General features: G+C 49.3%; 1 protein-coding gene and 1 long non-coding RNA gene across 2 annotated transcripts in view; one reads left to right on the plus strand and one right to left on the minus strand.

Annotated features, from left to right (window-relative positions):
- Window positions 1-20,237, plus strand: part of USP10 (ubiquitin specific peptidase 10) — a 66,285-nt gene that overhangs the window by 18,484 nt on the left and 27,564 nt on the right. The window contains exons 2-3 of the mRNA XM_039226594.1: window positions 10,998-11,066; window positions 18,896-18,956. Coding sequence (XP_039082525.1) covers window positions 10,998-11,066; window positions 18,896-18,956 — 130 coding nt within the window. The remainder of the gene's footprint in view (window positions 1-10,997; window positions 11,067-18,895; window positions 18,957-20,237) is intronic.
- LOC120228307 lies at window positions 13,583-14,523 on the minus strand. The gene is made up of 2 exons (XR_005527460.1): window positions 14,405-14,523; window positions 13,583-13,831 (listed from the first exon to the last, which is right to left on the minus strand). It is a non-coding gene; the product is annotated as an uncharacterized LOC120228307 (long non-coding RNA).

Here is a 20,237-nt window from a genome sequence, read left to right on the forward strand (position 1 = left end):
TCTTAGTAAGTTTTCTGTAAAGCCTAATTCAGATTGTGTTGATTATGTTTAAATATATTTAAAAATTAAAAGTTACATCTTGGTTATATTTAAAAATTATTATTATTTTTTTAGTTTTTAAAGTTTATTTATTTTGTTTTTTTTAAATTTTTTTAAATTTTTTTTATTTATTTCTAGGAGAGAGAGAGAGAGACAGCGTGATCAGGGGAGGGTCAGAGAGAGAGGGAGTCACAGACTCTGAAACAGGCTCCAGGCTCTGAGCTGGCAGTCAGCACAGAGCCCAATGCGGGGCTCGAACCCACGAACCGCGAGATCATGACCTAAGCGAAAGTTGGACGCTTAACCGACTAAGCCACCCAGGCGCCCCAAAGTTTATTTATTTTGAAAAAGAGAGGGCGAGGTAGCTGAGGAGGGGCAGGGATAGAGGGGGAGAGAGAATCCCAGGCAGGCTCTGTGCTGACAGTGCAGGGCCCAGCGTGGCGCCTAATCCCATGAACCGTGAGATCATGACCTGAGCTGAAACAAGAGTCTGATGCTCGACTGACTGAACCACCCAGGTGCGCCTAAAGATTACACTTAAAGTGTGTGTGTGTGTGTGTGTGTGTGTGTGTGTGTGTGTGTGTATTTCTTTTGGGCGGGGGTGGGAATCCCAAGCAGGCTTCGTGCTATCAGCCTGACATGGGGCTTGAACCCAGAAACTGTGAGATCACAACCTGAGATGAAATCAGAGTCAGATGCTCAGCCGTCTGAGCCCCCCAGATGTCCTCTTAAAGATGATATTTAAATGTGAAAATTGTGCTTCTGGCTGCAGTGTTTCTCGTGATCCTCAAAACCGGAGAACAAAAACCAGTCGGTGCACGCAGTGGGGGCGGGGGAACCTGGCGGCCCTGACAGACGGGAAGTTTCCTGTTGTGGTGGTGGCGAGGCTGTCCCTCCTTCTTCCAAGAACTTACTTTGGGGTAAGAGAGTGGGGTCTCTTCTTCCTCTTCCTGAATTGATTGTTCAGCAAAGCTTTTTTGAGCACCTGCTGTATGCCAAGTACTGCATTGACTGCTGGCAATACAAACATGAATTTATCTTGGCTCCTTCCTGTTCATTTAAAAACACCTTTATAGGGGCATAATGTATGTGCAGAAGCGTCACCCATATCAAGTGTACATGATGAGTCTGAGCAAATGTATCCGTTTATGTAATCACCTCCACAGTTAAGGTACCTTCTACCCTTGCCGTGGCTCCGCTCCCCGGACTTCCCCTCCCTGCAGCCTGTCCACACTCGCCCGCAGCCTGTCCACACTCGCCCGCGGCCCTAGCCAAGGGAGAGCTGCTATTACAGCGTCCTGTTTGCTGTTCTGCTTGTTTTCCTTTTCTCCTCTGTTCTCTTTTTCCCCTTCCCTTTCTCCCCTCCGACCCCGTTCCTTCCTGCATTAGCACCTAGGTGATCGTGAGGAAAATGAAAATAGCTGGAATCTTGAACTCCTCCCGGAGCTGTCCCTGATAACACGCACTAAATGCTCTCCCTAGTAACTTACCAGCTTTTTTCCATGTGATAAAGCATTCTAGATAGCAAGTTATTGTATAATGAGGGCTCTTTTATCTTGCTGTTTTTAGTATTAGTTTGGAGAAGAAGTTAAAATTTAACTGCTGTTGTGTAAAGTAACTAATGTAGATATAGGACTGGGAAGTTGGTAAAAAATGGATTTCTGTTAGATGAATCATATTGTCTAATTTTGGAAACACGTTTGGTGGGAACAAGTTTTAGCTCCGAATCTCCATGAAAGCCCTTAAAGAATACACAGCCAGCCCGTTAACAGGTCCTGGTTTGAAAGGTGTGAGGTGACCTTCTGACAGGACAGACGGCGTGAAACTAGACACTGCGCCGCGGTGTTCCCGTGCCTCGGTCCTGAGAAGAGGCGCCGCCCCGGAGAGAGGCTTTGCAACAGCCTGTCCTTTTCGTCCCCTTCTCTGGATCCCTCTTTCCCAAGAAAGGAGAGCAGAGTTCTGCTCCAGTCCAGTCCCTTGGGCAATAAGCCCTTCCCTGCCTCCCTCTCTGCCTGCTTTTGCCCTTTGTAACACTCAGTACAGCGTGCAGTTCGCTTGTGCTGTGACAGGACTTTAAGTGTCGCCGCGTCCTGAGCCCTGGGTCTGCCGTATTCACAGTCGGTTCTGATCGAGCACAGCTCTGTGTGGATAGTTGGTGTGCGGCGCAGATGGTTAGATCACGAGGTTCCCGTTGTGCGCCGACTGCCTGCACGGTGTCATCTCTGTACACCACTTTGTGGAGTGACTGCTCAGTATTTGTCACTAAGCGTCCGTCACCCAGCAGGCATGATCAATAAAGTTTTGTAAAGAAATTAGACTTTTTTTTATGCAGGGACCGACTTTCTTTTTTACTTTGTTGAGATCTAATTCACACCCCATAGACTTCACCCACTTCAGTATGAGAACAGCTCAGTGGTTTTTGGGGTGTTTGCAGAGTTGTGCAGCTGTCCCCATAGTCCGCGTTAGAGCACTTGGCCGCTCCAGAAAGAGACCCCCATTTCCCCGTGCCCTGGGCCCCGGCAGCCACGGCTTATTTTCTGTCTCCAGACATTTGCCTCCTGTAGACCTTGCACAGCAGTGGGATTGTGCAGCACATGGCCTTCGCGCCTCACTGTTACTCAGCATGGTTCTCAGGGTTCATGGGTGCGGCCGCACGGATCAGCCTGAGGACGCTTCCAGGTGCCTGCTTCTGGGTGCGTTAGGCCCAGGGCATAGCTTTAGTCCCGCACACGCTCCCATTGGTTAGAGAGGAGATTCAGGCTGCCGCCACTCAGTTAGTCTTCGTGTTTCCTCGTCTCTCCCACATCCAGCGTTGTGGGTCGGGAGCCTGGGGAGGAGGAGACGTCGTGTCTCTTGGCCTCTCGGTAGCCATGCTGGTTCTGTCTTCTCACCCCGCGAGGCTTGCCTTGCTGCCTGTCGGCCAGAGGTGGCTCTGGGAGCCGGCTCGCCCGTGTCCCACTCACCGCTGGGGAACCTGAAGTACTGTACCCATGTGGCAAGATGCTCGTCGATCGCTGCCTTGTGTCTTCATTTTTTCTCTCTGAGGCTGGTCTCCTATTTCCATGCGTCCTTTTGAAGGCACTGTCTGTCTGTATTCGCGCTTTTATGAAAGATGAGTTTTGAAGTGGGACTGAAGGTGCAGCACGCTGTGCTCCAGCGCCCCCTAGTGCCGCACTGGGGCGGGAGTGCCCGTGGCTCCCGTCTGCGGCTTCAGGCTGGGCAACGTGATGCCCGGGATGGCCAACATCTTTCCTTCTCACCTTCCTGGGGCTGAGATTGCGTCTTTGCTTTTCCTTTAGCGGGAACATGGTGTTTCCAGGTTCTCCCAGCCCCTTCCTCAGCGGTAACGGAGCCAGGCCCTCCCTGCGGGGGCCAGATCAGGTCTCCAGAAGACACAGCCCAGAGCAGCTGCGCCCCGGGGCTGCCGTCGGCCAGGGGTCCTGTCCATCCTGTGCTGTGGGCTTGCCCCGTTCCCCGGAAGCACTTGCGATGTCTCTTTTTCATCGTGGCCTCGCCAGAAAGGATCAGAAAATAATCAAATATGCGAGCAGTGGGAGTTCTGAAAGCCTGAGCTGGACTTAGCTGGAAATGAGGGGAAGTCAGCTGCATCCCTGGTGGCCGGGAGAGCCTCCGCCCCTTACAGGGTTGCTTCCCGAGAAGGGGCTTGGGGCATGGCCCTGCCTGCCGGCCTGCCCTGTGGGGGCCTGCCCTGTGGGGGCCTGCCGTGGTTGCTGTCTTGTTCCCTGTCGTGACTCTGTTATTCACCTACCTCACTCACCTGGGGGTGGTGCTCACAACCTGGAGGGAGTCTCCAGCTCCGCTGTACAGCATCTGCTACAGCTGTTGGGAGGGTACAGTTATTAAGGACAATATAAACATTTCTGTAGCGGCCCAAGGAGGGCCTTCAGGCACCTTCTTTTGTTTTTGTTTTTTGTTTTTTTTAAATGTTTTTATTTATTTCTGAGAGAGAAAGACAGGGTGAGCAGGGGAGGGTCAGAGAGAGAGGGAGACACAGAATCCGAAGCAGGCTTCACGCTCTGAGCTGTCAGCACAGAGCCTGACGCGGGGCTCGAACCCACAAACCGTGAGATCATGACCTGAGCCGAAGTCAGATGCTTAACCGACTGAGCCACCCAGGCGCCCCCACCTTCTTTTGTTTTATCCTCCCTGAACCCTTCGACTGAGCATCTGACTGTGCTGAGCCCAGCGCCAGCTTTGAAGTGCAGGCAAGAATGCACTTACTCCATTGTCCTGCGTGTCTCCTTGTGCTCTCACAGGACAGAACTAATCCATGCGTTGAGTTCACGAATTCACTGGCGTTTTCTTCCCCACTAAATTATAAATGCTGTGAAATCAGGCAGAATCATATTTATTCATTTTTAATTTTTTAATCTTTATTTTTGAGAGAGAGAGCAAGCGAGCAGGGGAGGAATAGAGGGAGAGGGAGACACTGAATCTAAAGCACCTCCAGGCTCCGAGCTGTCAGCACACAGAGCCTGACATGGGCTTGAACTCATGAACGGCAGGTTCGTGACCTGAGCCAAACTCAGACGCTCAACTGACCGAGCCACCCAGGTGTCCCATATTTATCTTTTTTTTTTTCAACTCAGACTCCTACGATATTTTCTCCCTAAAAAGAATTTAAAATATATTTTTACTGATAATTCTCCAGAGGAAGGAGAATGGTTCATACTCAAAGAGAGGGGTTGAAGGTTTTTCTCACAACTGAGTGTTTTCTCTTTGGCTTTTTTTTTTTTTTTTTTAATATTTTAAAAATTTATTTCTAGGAGAGAGAGAGACAGCGTGAGCAGGGGAGGGTCAGAGAGAGAGGGAGTCACAGACTGAAACAGGCTCCAGGCTCTGAGCTGGCAGTCAGCACAGAGCCCGACGCGGGGCTCGAACCCACGAACCGCGAGATCATGACCTAAGCGAAAGTCGGACGCTCAACCGACTAAGCCACCCAGGTGCCCCTTCTCTTTGGCTTTAAAAAAAAAATAAATGTCTTCATTTGGAAATAATTTCAAATTTACAGAAGTTGCAAAAAAAAGAATGGCACGAAGAACCCCCGCATTTACTTCTTTACCCAGATTGACCAGTTAAGATTTAACCTCCTTTGGGGGCATCTGGGTGGCTCATCACTTGGGCATTTGACCCTTGATTTTGGCTCAGGTCATGATCCCAGGGTCATGGGATCGAGCCCTGTGCGGAGCCTGCTTACGATGCTGCCCCCCCCCCCCCATTCCCGCTTCCTTGCGCTCTCTCGCTCAGAAAAAAAAAAATGGATTTCACCCCCTCTGCAGTCATTTGTGTGTGTGCCTGAGTTCTCTCTTCACAGACATGTTCCCAAACTCACGCACGTGCGCACATGTGCGCACAGAACCGCATTTTGTTATCCACCCTCCGAGATGTGAGAAATGATGCACACGCCGTGGTCTTTTACCCCCAGATGCTTGAGGGTGTGTCCTGAGGATGGAAGCGTCGTCTTACTCAGCCACAGCGGGACAGTCCCACGTTCGGTAGCACACTTTGTAACCCGCCGTCCACATCTCGTTTTGTCAGTTGGCCCCTCAGGACAGGGTCCAGTCTGGGCCGGGGGCGCCTTTGGCTGGCGGGTCTCTGGAGCCTCTAATCTAGGGCTGTTTGTTCTGCAGGCTCCCTGACACTGACGTGTTTGAGGGACACAGTCCCGCCCCTCTCTTTTTGGTCACATTCTTCATTTTGCCAAACACCTAAGATATTTTGTGATTGAAATTGCGAAGGCTTTTGGAGAAGGAGGGGTGGCACCTGAGCGCGCTGGCAGCGGCCATCCTGGGTGTGCGGCGGGCGCCGTGCCAGCAGCGCGGTTGCCTCGGCCTTCAGTCAGCGGAGTCGCAGGGAGGCAGTGGTCAGCGAGACGCAGGGCGGGGGCTGCACCCTCTCCGGGCTTTGCTGTGACTAAGTGTTTGGTCGCTGCTTTTGTAGTGTTTTTATCAGGATATTAAACAATTGCCTTTTTTGCTCTTAATAAATTTATTTAAGCTAAATTTTATTTTATAAGCAACACTCTTCGCTTTTTTGGAAGAGCGTGGATAATAAAATGCCTGTTTGTGGTAATACTTCCTGTAGTCAGTTTCATGATGCAGGTGATTTTGTTAAACACTGAAATGGTGTCATAGCCTCAGCGTCTGTGTGGGGTGTGTTCTTAGAGCATTCCACACGATCTTCTGCGTGGTTCTCAGAGACGCTTTAGTTCTTCTGCCTGGAAAGAAGGAGCTGCCCTGTCTCTTGCATGCACTGTGAAGGTGGGAAGTGCCCTTGCGACACCTCAGGGCCTAGGCCTCTGCTGCCCTGGGAGAACGAGCTCCCCACTGTCAGGCCTTCCTGCATCTGCCGTTACTTCATGGTATTGGGTCTCTGGTTAAATGTAAGAGCTGTGTGTGCACACACCTTGGAGAAAGGTGCCTGCGGTTTATCTGCCGTGAACATACGGGGACACGTGTTCTGTAGGAAGCAGGCATCCTAACCAGACTCCTCGGGGCCGGGAGCACCGTGCAGAGGCGCTCGCTGTCTGGCACCAGGCTCTTAGCAGTCGCCTCCGTCATCCAGCCGCAGAACTGAAGCGACAGTGTTTTGTAGGACTGGGGTGTAACTGCTCACTTGGGGAAACTCATGTGCTTGAAAGATCGAAGATCCGTGTGGGCTGCTTGGGGCGAGAGGGGAGCGGGTGTGAGGATGTCACGTGGGAGGTCACGGCTGTGCAGCTAGCTGTCGCGTGAGTGCTCAGTGTTGCGTAGTTGACAGAAGTTCTTAGGATGGCTGTTTTGGATTAATTGTTTTCATCATGTCCTAATCTGTTGTCTCTGAGATCTTGAAACGAGCACAGGTGCAAATTTAGGTGCAAGCTTCTAACTTCTCTGCAAAATGGGTGTCTTTGAATAGTTGTGCAGTGATTTTGGTCTTTTACATTGACTTTTTACAAGTAATTTTTCGAATAAATAAGGTATTTCTAAGGCTCAGAACTAAGAATTCTGACAAGAGACATGCTAGGAGTCTGGTGCCACTGCATTGCCTCCAGCTCTTCTCTGTGGCACCCAAAGAGCATTTTCTTCATTTAACGCGTCCTGGAGATTTCTCCCTGCCTGTCCATCTAGCTCTCACTCATTTCCCCCTTAGCCTTGTGAGCGGATTGAAGGCACACATCCTCGGAGACACTATTGGCATAAAGTGTAATAAAAACATACTTAAGGGGCACCTGGGTGGCTCAGTTGGTTAAGCATCCGACTTCAGCTCAGGTCATGATCTCATGGTTCGTGGGTTCCAGCCCCGCGTTGGGCTCTGTGCTGACAGCTCGGAGCCTGGAGCCTGTTCCAGATTCTGTAACTCTCTCTCTCTCTCACCCTCCCCTGCTCATGCTGTCTCTCTCTTAGAAATAAAAGCTATAGGAGAGCTTTTCAAATAATACTTTAAAAATAAAACAGTAAAAATGGTAACGCTGAAAATGATAGAAGAGAAAAATTTTCCCTGGGCATCTCTCTGAGCGTTGTCTAGGTTGACAGCGAGGCTTTTTCTAGCCGCCAGCTGTGGGGTGTGGTTCCTACAGATCACACCGGGGTCACACACTCCCCCCTCCCCGTAATTGACACAGTATTGGAGATTCTATTCTCTTACTGCACTGCCCATCTCTCTCTCTCTTTAACACTTTAGATTGTATTTGAACCAAAATAAGAATGGGTGCTTATTAGAAAGTGTGAGTTAAAGGTTTTTTTTGTTTTTTTTTAAAGTTTATTTTTTTATTGGGAGAGTGCGCAGGAAGGGCAGGGGGGCCGAGAGAGCGGATCCCAAGCAAGCTCTGCGCTGTTAGGGCAGAGCCTGATGCGAGGCTTGATTCCTGCTTGATCCCCCTTGAACTGTGAGATCATGACTGAGCCACCCAGGCACCCCTGTGCTGACTCCTTTTTAAAAGCAGTTCTCTTCAGTTTTGTTCTCCTGTGTCCTGTGAATCTTGTCCATTCCTTGCATGGGGACTGAGGTCATTAGTGGCTTTTTTTTTTTTTTTTTAATTTTTAAATTTATTTTTGGGAGAGCGAGAGAGAGGGCGCACAAGCTGGGGAGGGGCAGAGAGAGGGGGACACAATCTGAAGCACGCTCCAGCCTTCAGGCGGTCAGCACAGAGCCCAGTTCGAGGTTCGAACTCGTGAATTGCAAGATCATGACCTGAGCTGAAGTCAGATGCTCAACCGGCTGAGCCACCCAGGCACCCCTGAAGTCATTAGTGGGTTGTGTGTTTCCTTGGCAATTAGGAGGGTTACTGTTTCTCCAACAGGCCTCCGCTGTGGATATTCCATCACCCCCAAAGTCCCCTGGTGCCTCTGTGTAATCAGTCCTTCCCCGGCCCTTGACACAACCACCGATCTGTTTTCTCTCCTTACAGCTCTGCCCTAGAACGTTACATAAGTGTAATCATTCCACACGTAGCTTTTTAAGTCAGACTTCTTTCACTTAGCAGGATGCTTTTGAGAGCCATTGAGTAGTAGTTCATTTTATAGATGTACCACATTTGCCTCTTGGTGGACATTTGGGTTGCTTCCAGGTTTGAATAGGGCTGCTGTAAACATCAGCATACAGTTTTTTTCATGGACATAGGTTTCCATTTCTCTTGGGTGAGTGAGTTAGCGTGGGGTTGCTGGGTCGTAAGGTAAGTAGCTTTGTAAGAAACTGCCCAGCTCTTTGCCAACGTGGCTGCACCGTTCTGCTGTTGTGTGGGCTGTGTAGAAAGTCATTCCACATGCTCGTCAGCAAGCAGGAATATTTTGTCATTTTGGCTTGTCTTCTCATGTCCTCCTGAGCAAAGTTGAGGTTTATTTATATCTAGACTTAATGATCTCTGTCTGCAGTGGGGCTACAAAGGGTTAGTCGGCATTGTCGTTTTGTTACACCAGTCCCCCTCCCCACCCTTTCTTCTGCTTCCTTTTCACTGAAGGATACCTTTCCCTCCCATTGCTTGGTGTTACACCAGACTGAAATTAATACAGGCTTTCCCCCAGTGTTGGAAATGAGTAGAAGGTGTAAGTGCAGAATGAAAGTATCTCTGATGATTATTTCAGAATTGTTTCGAGACTGCTTATTTTCACCATTACCATCAATGCACAGTTTCCTTGTGGATTTTTGCAATTATATGTAAATATTGTGTGAAGCTGTTCTTGTTTTTCATATATATTTACAGTTTTGGTAGCTATTGCCAGATAGCCCTCCAGAAATATTTACTGAAAAATATTGGTGCATTCTTACAGTAACAGGCTGTGAGAGTTGTCATTTATTTACTTTTACAGTAATACTGGGCATTATGCACATGTATAATATGTAGTTACTGGTTACTTTTGAATCACATGCTTTTAAATTTCCCTGCAGGTTACTCAGCTCCACTAGAACAGTGGAGCCCGTAACTCTGCTTACCATTTTCTTTTTTTTCTTTCTTTATTTTAGAGAGTGAGAGACTACAAGTGGGGGGAGGGGAAGAGAGGGGGGAGAGAGAGAGAGAGAGAGAGAGAGAGAAAGTCAGTCTCAGGCAGGCTCCATACTCAGTGCAGAGCCTGAGGTAGGGCTCGATCCCACGACCCTGGGATCATGATCCAAGCTGAAGTCAAGAGTCAGACGCCCAATTGACTGAGACACCTGGGCGCCCCTCTGCCTACCATTTTTATCCCCAGCACCGATCATCATGCAGGGCAGTTAGGAGGCTCTATACAATTGTGGATTGTATGAAAGAGTAATTCTGTATGTGTTCTCTGGTGTAGAAATCTGGTCATACTGACTCTTGTTAATGACTTATTTTTAGAAGCTTCAGGGAGAACATGAACTGCTGGGTACTTGGCAAACTTGCTTCCGTGCATGTGAACCAGCTGTTTTTTCAGAAAGTCACATTCAGAATTCTGTGAAGCAAGAGTTCAGAGATAGATTGTGTCTGCCCAATAATATATTTATCCGGGGGTGCCTGGGTGGCTCAGTCACTTCAGCGTCTTACTCTTGCTTTCGGCACAGGTCACGATTTCATGGCTTTGTGAGTTTGGGCCCCGTCGGGCTCTGCGCTGGTAGCATAGAGTCTGCTTGGGATTCTCTCCCCCTCTGTCTCTGCCCCTCCCCCAATTCTCACTGTCTCTGTCTCTCAGGATAAATGAATAAACTTACAACAACAGTAATAATAATTTAAAAAATTAAAAAAATATTTTGGGGCACCTGGGTAGCTCAGTAGGTTAAGCATCCAACTTTGGCTCAGGTCACGATCTCACAGTTTGTAAGGAGTTTGAGCTTCGCATAGGACTCTGTGCTGACAGCTCAGAGCCTGGAGCTGCGAAAGATTCTGTGTCTCCCTCTCTCTGCCCCTCCCCCACTTGTGCGCACTCTGTCTGTCTCTCTCTCTCTCAGAAATAATAAATGAATAAACTTAAAAAAATATGTTTATCTGTGCATCATATTTATAACTGAAATTTCAGGATAAAAAAAATCACTTAATGTGTATCTTAAATGCCATTCATCAGGATCATTAGCATTTTTCTTTGTTTGGATCTCCCTGTCTTCCCATTTGAACCACGTTTTCTGCTTTTCATTAGTATGTGCGGCAGAGAGGGCTGGAGTGGAGGTGTGACGTGAACACACAGCGAGCAGGACACGCTGCAGGGCTTGTGAGCCCAGAAGTTGTCCTACCGGACAAGTGTCACACGGTGGGCCTGTTTCCACTCAGGCTTTGTCCCTTCCACAGGGCTCCTTGACACTTTGTGGAAACTGCTAAGTAGTATTTTCGTGTTTGTAGTTGGAAAATACATCTAGAAATTTTTCTTTGCGGACCCTTGATTTGTTTAGTTGAGAAGAGGGTCTTGGGTATTCTGACCTACATATTTCATAGGATTGGTATAATCTGTTGATTTTTCCTGAAAATATAAATTGTATATTTTATGTGATTGGTGACTTTTTTTTCTTTCCAGTATATTTTTGGAGACTTTAGCCCTGATGAATTCAATCAGTTCTTTGTGACTCCTCGCTCTTCAGTTGAGGTAAGAGAAGACATCGTTTTATTTGGGTATATGTATAGATAGAGTTAATGGTTACGTTTTAGCTTCAATTTTTTAATTTATGCTTTTTGATAAAGAAATCCAATGTACGGAAAAGCGCAGAGACTAATACGAGAAATGCCCAAACCCACCAACCAGATTTGAGTAATAGTAACATTTTGCTGTATTTATAAATAGCAAGAGGTCACAGGTACCGTCACAGCCCCCCTCGCACCCGCCCCCCTGCTGCCTGCCCTCCGCAGAAGTGGGTGGTTTTCACCTTCCCTGCGTGTGTGCGTGTCTGCGGGTTGTAGCCCAGTATAGGTTTAGGCGGTGAGTACAGTTGTTCCCTTGACCCTTGAATGACTCAGGGGTGGGGAGTGCCGACCCCAGTGGCCTCGGGGACCCTCAGGGACTTCTGATTCCCCGCCGCTGACGACCGGAGCTGCTGTGGGTCAGAAGCCTTGCTGGTAATAACAGTAGCAGCGGATGACCGGGTTCTGTGTTGTATACGTATTATATGCTGTATTCTTAGAGTAAAGAAGCTAGAGAGGAGGTGAAATGATAAGAGAAAACATGTTTATGGAACTGTTCTGTGCTTGTGGAAAACCCCTTGCCCGAAGCGGGCCTGACAATTCAGAGCCGTGTCGTTCAAGGGTCAGCTCTAGCCTCATCGTTTTGTAGTTTATTTCAAGGTAACATCCTTCACGCTTATCTAGGCTTGTGTGTTTTGGTTTTGTTTTGTGCTTTGATTCTAATTTCTGAGTACCGTCGGTGCACACACACCACAGCCGTTACCTGTGTCCCGCCCAGCACCGTGTACACCTTTGGTTCTCGCCTGTGACACACATACTGCAGTAAGCGTGTTTGCTGTGTCTCCTGTGCTCTGTGGGATTCCCCAGGGTCTGCTCCCAGGACGGGGGCGGCCCGGGCTGCGGGGACTAGTGTGTGGGGCACGCGGCCCCCGGCCCCCCTGGCCGTGCCCGGGCCCGGTCAGCGTCCCGTGTGAGGAAAAGCTCCTCCCGCTCACTGTAGGGGACTCAGAGTTTTTGTTCATCTGTTGGGTTGGTTGTGGTGGGTTCTCACTGTTTACAATATTCCCAGATTGCACAGTTGAGAACCGCTTCATTATGGTCGTGTGGCCGTTGGTGATACGGTCCCACTTCCGTGAGTTACGTCTCCCTTGTCCACGTTGCTTAAGTGGCCTGTCTTTTTCTTACCGCTTACAGGGCGCATAAACTTTGCATCTGCATATTACAAGTATCTTTTCCTAGCACAAGGGCTTTAAAAACTTCTTCTTGTGTCTTTATTTTATTTTGAGAGAGTGCGAGTGGGGATGGGCAGAGAGAGAGGGAGACACAGAATCGGAAGCAGCTCCAGGCTCCGAGCTGTCAGCACAGAGCTGATGCGGGGCTTGAACGCATGAATCGTGAGATCATGAGCTGAGCTGAAGTCAGACGCTCAACCAACTGAGCCACCCAGGCGCCCCTGGCACGAGGGCTTTTGAACTTCATGTATGACGCACATTTATTTATTTATTTTGCTGGGTAAGGGTAGTACATTTGTAACTTTCATGTCAAACATATTTTTTTTCCTTATGGTTTGTAAATGTCTTTAGGAAATTCTTCCCTGTGCTGACGTGGCAAAGACACTGGTTTTCTTCTGAAAGTTTTAAGGTTTTTGTGTTCACTGTACGTGAGCCGGGGTGCTGCCTCGGCCCCTAGACTGTAGGGGCTGTCCCTGCACTGGGCCGTTCCAAGTGGTGCCCCTTTGCCCTGGCCCCTCTTGCTCTGTCCTGGGAACAGTCCCACTGGTTTCCACTGCTGCAGCTCTGTCATCCGTCCTTGGGGAGGGCGCGCACCCTCTTGTACTTCCTCACGTGTGGTTTGGTTCTCCTTCATCCTTTTTTTTTTTTTTTTTTAATATTTTATTTATTTCTGAGAGAGACAGTGTGAGCAGGGGGGAGGCAGAGAGAGAGGGAGACATAGAATCTGAAGCAGCTCCAGGCTCTGAGCTGTCAGCACAGAGCCCGACGCGGGGCTTGAACCCACGAACCGTCAGATCGTGACCTGAGCCGAAGTCGGAAGCTTAACCAACTGAGCCCCCCAGGCGCCCCAAGTTCTCCTTCATCCTTAACTGTTCCTTAAGAATTTATGATCAGCATACCAAGTTCCCTGAAAAATCGCATTGAGATTTCAGTTAGCATTGTGTTAATTATGGGTTAATTTGTAGGAGAATTAACAGTTTTATGATAGTTTTCTAAACACAATTCAGGTCTTTTATGTCCATTCATGTCTTTTATGTCCATTCTTTATGTGATTAATGATTTCTCTTATAGTTTAATAAAACTTACCTGGAATATTTTTTCACGTTCGTATTTTCAACATGAAAACTTGAAATTGTGTTGAAAACGATAAAGTTGGGTGGAGTGGGTGCGAATCAAGTAAAACCTTAGGTAACATTGATGAGAACCAAGCAGGCACTCAGACCTCTTGATAAACGTACGCGCATAGAGGGTGTTCTGTGTGGAGTTCTTTTTATTTGGCAAAGTGGAGCAGGAGATGCTGACTCCTTAGGATTGGAGCCCCACGGCCAGCGTTGCATGTGGCCTTGGCGTGTGACCTTGGCCAGTCCTTCCCGGTTCACCTTGACTTCTTGAACTCTAAACCCTCTTTGGAGCTGGGGAGGAAGGATTAAATGACAGCGTGTTGAAAGCCGTACTTCAGCTGCACAGACCAGAGAGCGATTTATTGGTTTCTCCTCTTTCACTTCAGGAAGAAGGAAGAAACAAAGCGTGGTCAGGGTCAGGTTACAGCTGAGATGCATAAACGCACTTCAGTGCCGTCCCCGTCCCTGTTGTGTTTGTCGATGGCACCAGTTAGGAGTTTTAGGGATCTAAGGATACGAGCCAGGAAACCGTGAACGCTAAGTTCTCTATGGTATTTCCTAGGTGATAAAATGCATCTGTGCAGTTTAGATTTTGTAGAATAAGCCTTGGAGTTCAGTGTTTCCTGACAGAGGAAGTAACGATTAGGAAAAACATGATGGGACCCCGTGTTCCCCAAGTGTTGGTGGTAACTGAGGTCTACTCTGTGTACTAACGGTCCGAGTGTTGGAGCGTTCCTCTCGCAGTCACAGTGGAGTACAGAGGCGCCTGCCGGGGACGGATGGCCTGAGCTGTTTGAGATTAAGGTTTTAAGAAATGATAAAGCCCCACTTGTGTATTTTACAAAAGCTTTTCTCAAGTGTGTGCCTTTGTGTGGGTTTGTGAGAGCCCGTTTGCAGCTAAGTGTCAGAATAGAGATGTGGCTTTTCCTGTGATGTGCAAGTGGAGGACGCACCATATCTCGAAGTCTAGAGCTGGGCTCCTTCGTCACCTCTGTGCTTCTTCCTCATGTGAACATGGGGTGCGTTTGTTCACCGCTCGGGAGTGTCGGGACACCGTGAGTGTGCACCCGGAGACCTCCGCGGAAAAGGGCGTTGATGGAAAAGTCATGTCAGGCTTTTTTTTTTTTTTTAAATGTTTTTTTATTTATTTCTAGGGGAGAGAGAGAGAGACAGCGTGAGCAGGGGAGGGTCAGAGAGAGAGGCAGTCACAGACTCTGAAGCAGGCTCCAGGCTCCGAGCTGGCAGTCAGCACAGAGCCCGACACGGGGCTCGAACCCATAAACCGCGAGATCATGACCTAAGCGAAAGTCGGACGCTTAACCGACTAAGCCACCCAGGCGCCCCTGACTTTTTACTGTAGAAATAATGGCTGTGTCTTAACAGAATGAGGTTGTAGCCCGAAATCAGGAAGTCTGGCTCATTCCTGGGTCTTCTGTGTTTTTGCATTTGAGAACGCACAGAGTTTGGGGGCAGGTGTGACAGATGTTGCCTGTCAAAATCACATACGGTCCAGTGACCCACAAAAGGGACATACAGGCTAATTACTGTGATTGGGCCAAGCTCTCTTTCTCGGTATTATAATTATTACAGCGCAGAGCATACTAATGATACAGTCGCGCAGGGCACCCACTGTTTAATGGCTGGGCGTCGGGGGGGGGTGTGTGGGCATGCGGGCGGGTGCAGGTGGGGGTGGTGGGCGGGGGCCGGTGGGGGCGGCAGGGCGGGGTGGCTGCGTCACTTGGGCCTTTTGCCTCCTGGTGAAAACGGCCGCGGCCCCTGCCCACCCTGTGCCCACCGCACGGCTGTTGTGTGAGCTGGTGCCAGCCCTGTTCATCGTAGCCTCTTCGGCTGTTAGGAATTAGAGAAAGCATTCTTCTCTCTCCTTGGGGGCCAAGAACTGAAAAAAACAAAGTTTGAGAAACAGAGTGTGAAACTGTAAAACATCCTGCTTTTCTGCTAACGCACCGTCTCTGGGCCGAGGTGGGTTTTCTGTTACCCCGTGAAAGCTCACCTCGGCTGGGCCGGGGTCGGCTGCTCTCTGTGTGCGATCTCAAGTGTTAGTAGGAGTTTAAAGCTGTGCTCTCGTTTCTGAGCCAGCGTGATTTATCAAAAAGAATTTCTCCAACTGGAAGAAATGCAGCCAGTTTATTGAACAAGCATGTTTTGAACCCCAGTCGTAATCATGTCATTAGTGTTCAGAAGTAAGGAGCGAATGCTCATTGTTCTTGGGACTTCCAGAATTTCAGTATTGGAGGCCGCACACACACGTGCTTTAATGTAGTTACAGGATAAGCAAGCCCAGAGTATCAGGGTCCAGGCTGCACACACGTGAGGGTGTGTGGGGGTGGGGGGGCTGTGGAGAGTTAAGACTTACTCTCAGAGGTTTGGTGTCTTCGTGGGACTTCAAAGGAGAGATTTGAGGTTCATGAGGGTCTTTTAGACAGCAGAGCAAGTCGTAGCAGTGCCAAAAGGATTTTAAAACATTTTATTTTATGAAATATAATTGACACATAAAATCATGTAATGCATGTGCCTATTGATTTGATACATTTATATTGCAATATTGCTATTGTAGCGTTAGCTACATTGTGTCACATAATTGTCATTTCTTTCAGTTGGTGGGAACAGTTAAAATCTGGTGTCTTCACAGGCTGGAAGTCTCTAATAGGGCTTGCTGCCTGTAATCCCTGCATTTGTGTTCCATATCCAGGACTTGCCTACTGCTTGCAAGTACACACCCGTAAACAGTGGCTCCCCCACTCCCCCAACCCACAGCCTTTGGGATCTACCTACCATTCCATTCTTTGTTTTTTTTATTTGAGTTAAAAAAATTTTTTTAAAAAAATTTTAGATTCCAAAGGTAAGGGATATCATACAGTATTTGTTTAAAGCATTACCTTCTTGGGGTGCCTGGGTACCTCAGTCGGTTGGGCGTCTGACTTCAACTCCAGTCATGATCTCACTGTCTGTGAGTTTGAGCCCCACATCAGGCTCTGTGCTGACAGCCCAGAGCCTGGAGCTGCTTTGGATTCTTTGTCTCCCTCTCTCTGCCCCTGCCCCACTCACTGTCTGTCTCAAAAATAAATAAACAGTAAAAAAAAGTTTTTTAAACATTATCTTCTTAATTGAAGGGCCCAAATATTGACTTCACAAGATGGTTGCACTATTTTCAGACTAAGTTGCTTTGACTTTGTATGTAAGTCATTGGATTTCAGTTTTTTGCATTGCTCACTTTGCATTCATGTGTGAGATTTTATGGTTTTGCTTTGATTTCAAAATTTTATATTCTTCTAAATAGTTAAAGAGGGAAATTTGATTAATTCTTAGTTTCATTCTGCTGTCTATATAAATCCACATTTACCACAGGCTAAGGGGCAGCTTATGAATGGTGGAGGTTTGTTGAATTGAAGGTGCCATAGACTCACAGAGTAAAAGACACACACACACACTTTTGTGCCTCTTTTGTGCCAGAACTCATCCCTACATCACTAATTCCCACACTTGCACTCTTACCAGATGAGTAACTCAGAGTAGGTGTTTTAAATACCAACAGGTTGTCGGTGCTGCCCTGGGTGCACCAGGGTGGAGGGTCTGGACCCACCTCTCCCCCTGACCACATTTTGTGTAAGCACAGCGGGATTAAAAACCACGCACTTGCAGTGCCTCACAGTTGTATAGATTTCCGTCACCAGGGGACGCCCTGCGGTCACTGATAGAGAAGGCGCTCTCATCTGGGAGCTGATAAATTGCTCTTGTGGCTGCAGAGGAACGGCACCCCGATGGACAATCAGATGCTCCTGTTGTGCTCCTGCGTCGGTGCCGGAGGTGAGCGTGGCGCCCCCCGCGAGGCTTTGCTGTTTGTGCAGCAGGCGCCAGCACCGTAACAGGTTCTTCTGGGGCGTCTGCTGGATGGGGACCATGCGCCCCCTCGTGGGAGTACGTGGTGGAGACACGCGTAGCTCTCAGGTCCTGGAAAGTGTTCAGTTCCTTTTGAACTGTCCTTTGTTTTCCTTAGGTTTGGGGGCGGGGGGTAGGTGAACTTGGCTGCTGGGAGTGATGAGTGTTTGTCTCCCTGATTACTGAATCGCCCTGCGAAGAGTTAGTTGGAGAAATCAGCTGAGGAAGCCACTGCTGCAGCAGTTCTCAGACAGTGATGGACACGACAGTCCCCGGGCCTGTCCAGGAAGCCCGAGCGCTGCGGGGACACATTTGACAAGTGCTGTTCTGGGGTGTCGCTGCTTTGTCCTGTTCATTTCTTCAGGTGCCCTGGCCTTGGCCTTGCTGTCCCAGCCATTCTCATCCCAAATGTGTCTGTTCGAAACACTCCCAGTTCTTTTTTTTTTTAAGTTTTTTTAAATTTTTTAATGTTTATTCACTTCTGAGATAGAGAGACAGTGCGAGCAGGGGATGGTCAGAGAGAGAAGGAGACACAATCCGAAGCAGGCTCCAGGCTCTGAGCTGTCAGCACAGAGCCCGACGTGGGGCTCGAACCCACAAACCGTGAGATCATGACCTGAGCTGAAGTCAGATTCCCAACTGACCGAACCCCCCCAGGCGCCCCCGAAACACTCCCAGTTCTTAAATCCTGTGGGGCAGCTAGGGAGAGGACAAGTCTGGGGCATTCATAACACTATCTCCCTGCTCTTTACAAAGAGGTCAGACACTTGGTGTTTTGCCTTCTCTCTTAACATGGAATGTGATTTCCAGCCATCGATTCGGTTCTTCAAGGCACTGTGTTGCAAAGGAGCCGTGGTTCTCAGCCTTCTCTGTGGGCTCCCTGCACTTGGCCCGTGGGCCTGGGCCCGCCTCCGCCAGCCGTGTAGACCTGAAATGCCGGGGGCAGCATGAGCCTTCTATGTCAGGGGCCCCGGTCCTGTGAAGCGGAGTGTTTCTCCTACATAACGTTTTATTTTATTTTATTTATTTATTTTTAATATTTTATTTTATTTTATTTATGATATTTTATTTTATTTTTGAGAGAGAGAGAGAGAGAGAGAGAGAGAGAGCATGAGCAGGGAAGGGTCAGAGAGAGAGGGAGACACGGAATCAGAAGCAGCTCCAGGCTCTGAGCTGTCAGCACAGAGCCCTACGTGGGGCTCGAACCCATGAACCGTGAGACCATGACCTGAGCCGAAGTCGGACGCTTAACCGACTTAGCCACCCAGGCGCTCCACCTACATAGCGTTTTATTGTCGTTGCTTTACGTGTCCGTTGGAGTCCATGTTTATTGTGTTGCCTCACTTTGGGGTCTCAGTGACAGTATGCAAAAGGTCTCCTGTGGCGTGAGGGTGCTGTAACTTCACTGTCAGCATCTGTGATTTTGGTAAACAGATGTCCTGAGAAGTCGATAAAGAGTTTTAATGAAGTGTTGCTTTAATGAAAAAGCATGTGTGGGGTTTTAACATTTTGTTGAATTAAAATCTGTTTTCCAATTCCCTGTGCAGCTCCCACCCTACAATGGAGCAGTTCTGTGTGGCACACGAGCTACCGATGAGCTACCCGACGGTAAGCACCCCCCGCCCAAGTGTGCGGCGGCCCCGCGTGCCGGGCGGCCTGTCCGTGCTGGCCGTCCAGCACCCCTGCCCTCGCTGCTTGGGGCTCCTGCCGGCAGCCAGCGTATTTACGCCCTGAACCGTCTTGACCCACGAACTCACGTATGTTCCGTGCTTCAGTGTCGCACATTCCGGGCTTAGTTAAGGAACTGGTTGTTGAAGTTTCTCCTTCCCTGGTGTCAGCGGTGCAGGTGGCCACGGCCGTGGCGTCTGTCATGGTCCTCATGTGGCCCATCTCCGGGTTGTGGAGGCTGCTGCTTCTCAGAGGCTGTACGCTCCGCTCAGAGGCCGCTCAGAGCCGTGTGCAGTTTACATTTATGCCCCCGTCTGTCACTTAGTGTCCTTGGGAATTCCGGTGATCTTTTAACTTCCTGGCCTGTTACCGTTTTGGTCTCTGTCACAGACGCAGAGCCGGTCACCAGAGGTGCAGCAGTGTGGTGCTGTCGAAGGACGTGGCGGTTAAGGAACGGCAGGCGGTTTGGTCACCGCAGGCTGCCGCTGCTGCGCGGGTCACATCCGTGTGCCCGCCGTGCAGTTTGGGTCGTTAAAGTCCCTTGCTGGGTGCAGAGGAGCGAGCACCGACCCTTTCCTCTGAGAGCCAGGGGCCTATCCCCTGCTTCGTTAGCGTGGGCTCCTGATTATGATTTAAAAGTAAATCTTGAAGAGTCTGTCCAGACTTTATGTACAGTGCAGTCGGAACGGCCGTATCTCATATCAGCAGCTTTCTGAGAACCCGCCAGCTCGGGGATGGGGAGGGAAAGGGCAGTGCTGGTGGCAGCTCAGGACGAGGCTGAAGTGAAGTGAGGTGGGGGGAGCCGGCCTCCGCCCTGCCCGCCCCCCTCCCCGGCCGCCCCGCCCGCCCCCCGCCTCTAGAGCGCCTGTTTTCTGAGTCCGTTGGGTCAGTCTGTGTCCATGTACTTTGCGCGCAGTAAGCGTGCTGTCGGTGTCTACTCAGGGCTTTGGAGCGTTTGGTTCTTTTCCCCTTCATGTTACTCCTTTTACTCTTGTTCAGCTAACGGCGCCCCATCCCCTACGGGGTGCAGGCTGGAGCTGGGAGGCCCCACCAGCTCTGCCCAGCGCCCGGCCCTCTCCTTCCCTCCCTCACAGCAGACCCGCCCCCCCCGGGCGGGTCTCTCTGTCCAGTCCCTGCCTCGTGGCCCCTTTTCTCCATTGTCCCAGGGCCACCTTTTATTTTATTTTTTTTAATTTTTTTTTAATGTTTTATTTATTTCTA

Source organism: Hyaena hyaena, unplaced genomic scaffold (assembly GCF_003009895.1).
Source record: "Hyaena hyaena isolate Hyena2069 unplaced genomic scaffold, ASM300989v1 scaffold_1, whole genome shotgun sequence".
Lineage (NCBI taxonomy): Eukaryota > Metazoa > Chordata > Mammalia > Carnivora > Hyaenidae > Hyaena > Hyaena hyaena.